The sequence below is a fragment of the Protobothrops mucrosquamatus genome, unplaced genomic scaffold, assembly GCF_001527695.2.
Source record: "Protobothrops mucrosquamatus isolate PMUCROS unplaced genomic scaffold, P.Mucros_1.0 scaffold3542, whole genome shotgun sequence".
Lineage (NCBI taxonomy): Eukaryota > Metazoa > Chordata > Lepidosauria > Squamata > Viperidae > Protobothrops > Protobothrops mucrosquamatus.
In genome coordinates this window covers 47,286-50,903 of record NW_015389510.1, presented here as the reverse complement: position 1 = coordinate 50,903, position 3,618 = coordinate 47,286, and the positions used below count along the sequence as shown (strand labels likewise).

The following is a 3,618-nucleotide window of genomic DNA, read 5'->3' as shown; positions in this document are numbered from 1 at the left end:
GGCATTTATCTCCTCATTGCTCAGGTAAGGTGTCCTTTTCGTTCACAGCTCCTCTAACCACAAACATATTTTTAATAGATGCAGTCCTTGTCTTACGACTATTCATTTAACAAACCAAGTTAAAACAGCAGTGAAAAAAAGGGGTCTTACTGGCACCTATGACTTTGCTGACTGGTTGCAGCAACTGTTAAGTTGCAACTTTAGCTAGCAGCATGTGTGTTTACGACGGTTGCAGCATTTCGGGGTTACGTGATCGCCATCTGAGACTTCCCCTGCCGGCTTCTGACAAAAAAAAGAGTCAGCGGGTGAAGCCAGATCCGCTTAATGACCACGTGATTCGCTGAACAACTGCAGCGAGCCGCTTAACCGTGGCAAAAAAAAAAGTTCATACAACTGGGCGGGATTCACTTAACCACCGTTTTGCTTAGCAAGGGAAATTGTAGTCCCGATTGTGGTCAAGCTGGAATGCCTTTCCTGCAAACAGCGTTTGCAGCATTGTGCTTGTCATAACTCCACGTACCGGCAATCCTTGACTTACGACCATTTGTTTAAGAACAGTTTGAAGTTAAAATAGCACTGAAGAAGCGTCTTACTTGCACTGATGACTGTCGTAGCAACCGGAAGATTGCAGTTTTAGGTAGCGGCGTGTATTTATAATGGTTTCGGCATCCTGGGGGGGGGGAGTCATGTGATCACCACTTGTGACCTTTCCAGCCAGCTTCCGACAAGGAAAGTCAAAGCCAGCAGGGAAGATTGTTCCAAAGATGCTTTTTAAAGAGGCAACTGGACTTTCTTGTTTTTCCTTTGAAGACGTTTCGCTTCTCATCCCAGAAGCTTCTTCAGCTCTGACCGGATGGTGGGGAATGGAAGGATTTATACTCCTTGCAGACAGCTGGTCCTTTGCCTTCTTTTGGAGAGTCGTTGAGGCCACCTGGAGGTTTATCTATGTCCTGAGAAGCGCAAATGGGTGTGGAGCCTACTTGGAACTTCTTGGAACTTGGAACTTCTTGGAGCAGACTCTCTCTTCTAGTAACTACAACACGGTCCTTTCCGCAGTTCCAAGAAGGCTCCACACCCATTTGCACCCACTCAGGGGACCCGGAGGACACAGACAAACCTCCAAGTGGCCTCAACGACTCTCTAAAAGGAGGCAAATGACCAGTTGTCTGCAAGGAGTATAAATCCTTCCACTCCCCACCATCCCAGTCAGAGCCGAAGAAGCTTCTGGGAGGAGAAGTGAAACGTCTTCAAAAAAAAACAAGAAAGTCCAGTGGCCTCCTGAAAAAAGCACCTTTGGGACAACCATGAACCTGGAGGACAGAGAATCTCCATCGACATTCAGGAGGGAAGATGGTAAATTGCAATCGTGGGGTGTCTCGCTTAACAACCTCACTGTTTAACGACACATTTTTCTGGTCCCTATTGTCATAAAATGAGGACTACCTGTATTCATACTTGCATTTCTGCAATTGATATGGGACCAGCGGTCTGCAGTTAAAGGTTTAAGAAGCCCTCTTCTCAACAGATTGCTGCCACCATGCCATGGCATGAACTAATAATAATAATAATAATAATAATAATAATAATAATAAAGTTGGAAGGGACTTGGAGGTCATCTAGTCCAACCCCCTGCTCAGGCAGGAAACCCTATACCATTTCGGACAAATGGCTGTCCAGTCTCTTCTTAAAAACGTCCAGTGTTGGAGCATTCACCGCTTCTGGAGGCAGGTTGTTCCACTGGTTAATTGTTCTAATTGTTTCTCCTTAGTTCTAGGTTGCTTCTCTCCTTGATCGGTTTCCATCTGTTGCTTCTTGTCCTGCCTTCAGGCACTTTGGAGAATAGCTTGACTCCCTCTTCTTTGGGGCAGCCCCTGAGATATTGGAAGACTGCTATCCTGTCCCTCCTCGTCCTTCTCTTCATTAAACTAGACATGCCCAATTCCAGCAACCGTTCCTTATATGCTTTAGCCTCCAGTCCCCTAATCATCTTTGTTAATAATAATAATAATAATAATGATAAAGTTGGAAGGGACCTTGGAGGTCATCTAGTCCAACCCCCTGCTCAGGCAGGAAACCCTATACCACTTCAGACAAATGGCTGTCCAGTCTCTTCTTAAAAACTTCCAGTGTTGGAGCATTCACTGCTTCTGGAGGCAGGTTGTTCCACTGGTTAATTGTTCTAACTGTCAGGAAGTTTCTCCTTAGTTCTAAGTTGCTTCTCTCCTTGATCAGTTTCCACCCGTTGCTTCTTGTCCTGCCTTCAGGCGCTTTGGAAAATTGTTGCTCTTCTCTGCACTCTTTCCAGAGTCTCAACATCTTTTTTACATCGTGGTGACCAAAACTGGATGCCGTATTCCAAGTGTGGCCTTACCAAGGCCTTGTAAAGTGTGGTATTAATACTTCACGTGATCTTGATTCTATCCCTCTGTTAATGCAGCCTAGCACTGTTTTGGCTTTTTTGGCAGCTGCAGCACACTGCTGGCTCCTATCTAAGTGCAGACTGGCACGCTAGGTGGAAGTAGCTCATCTCCACTCTCAAGAGCCTTGCAAAATCTCCCCAAAATTAACAATTAGCCAGTGTGAACCCGGTCTTGCACACCCCTTCCCACATCCCTGTCATAATGCAGTGTTCTGACTTCTCTCCCTGTTTATTCCCTTTTAGAGTTTTTACTTCTGGAGAAGACGCTTCTCGTGGAAAAGTCTTGTAGTGGACAGTTGCTTCGAAATATTCCTGTACGTGCGTATACGTTGCTGTTTTTCTGGAAGGATTAGCTATATAATTTGCGCCACTCTTACCGCTAATTGATTCCAGATCCTAACTGCTGTCATATATAATTGTCAGTCGCTTTGCTTTTCAGAGATGTTCCTGTTACGTTCACCTTATATTTATTTTTAATAATAATAATAATAATAATAATAATAATAATAATAATAATAATAATAATAATAATAATAATAATAATAATAATAGTAAAGTTGGAAGGGACCTTGGAGGTCATCTAGTCCAGGGCTTTTCAACCTTTTCACCCATTGTACCACTTTTAGGATATGGCAATATCCGAGTACCACCAGTCGCCTAGCAAGGTGTCAAAAACCTGATGACCCCCCCCCCAAAAAAGGAAAAAAGTGATAAAGTACAGGTAGTCCTCGACTTACAACAGTTTGCTTAGTGACTGTTCAAAGTTACAATAGCACTGAAAAAAGTGCCCCCCAAGCCACAGCCGAGCAAGACACCTGCCTGCCCACCCAGCGGCGCTCTTCCTCCTGTCCGAGGTTTTCATTGTTGTGAGCATTTCTGTTGAGGATTGGCAGCGGGGATGGGGTGGGGGGTGTTTGGTTTTTATTCCTCCCCATCTGCTGAGTGGTTGCAGCAGGTTTTGGTCACTTCACATGACCCTGGGACACTGTGACCGTCATAAATCCGTGTCCCTCCTGGCTGGTACTGGCGGCTCGGGAGGGCACACGAGCCTGGCTTCAGGGAATTATAAACGCTTCTCTGTGGGAGGGTGCCTTTCCCACGGCCCTCAAAGAGGCGGTGGTGAGGCCCCTCCTTAAGAAGCCTTCCCTGAACCCAGATGTATTGGCCAACTATCGCCCAGTCTCCAACCTTCGCTTTGT

At 45.5% G+C, this 3,618-nt stretch overlaps 1 protein-coding gene across 1 annotated transcript in view; it reads left to right on the top strand.

Annotated features, from left to right (window-relative positions):
- The window catches only part of LOC107297815 (transient receptor potential cation channel subfamily V member 2-like), a gene marked incomplete at its 5' end in the record, with an annotated part of 29,417 nt that overhangs the window by 7,863 nt on the left and 17,936 nt on the right, over positions 1-3,618 (top strand). Inside the window, one exon of the mRNA XM_015827178.1 lies at positions 2,663-2,733. Within this exon, the coding sequence (XP_015682664.1) occupies positions 2,663-2,733 (71 nt within the window). The remainder of the gene's footprint in view (positions 1-2,662; positions 2,734-3,618) is intronic.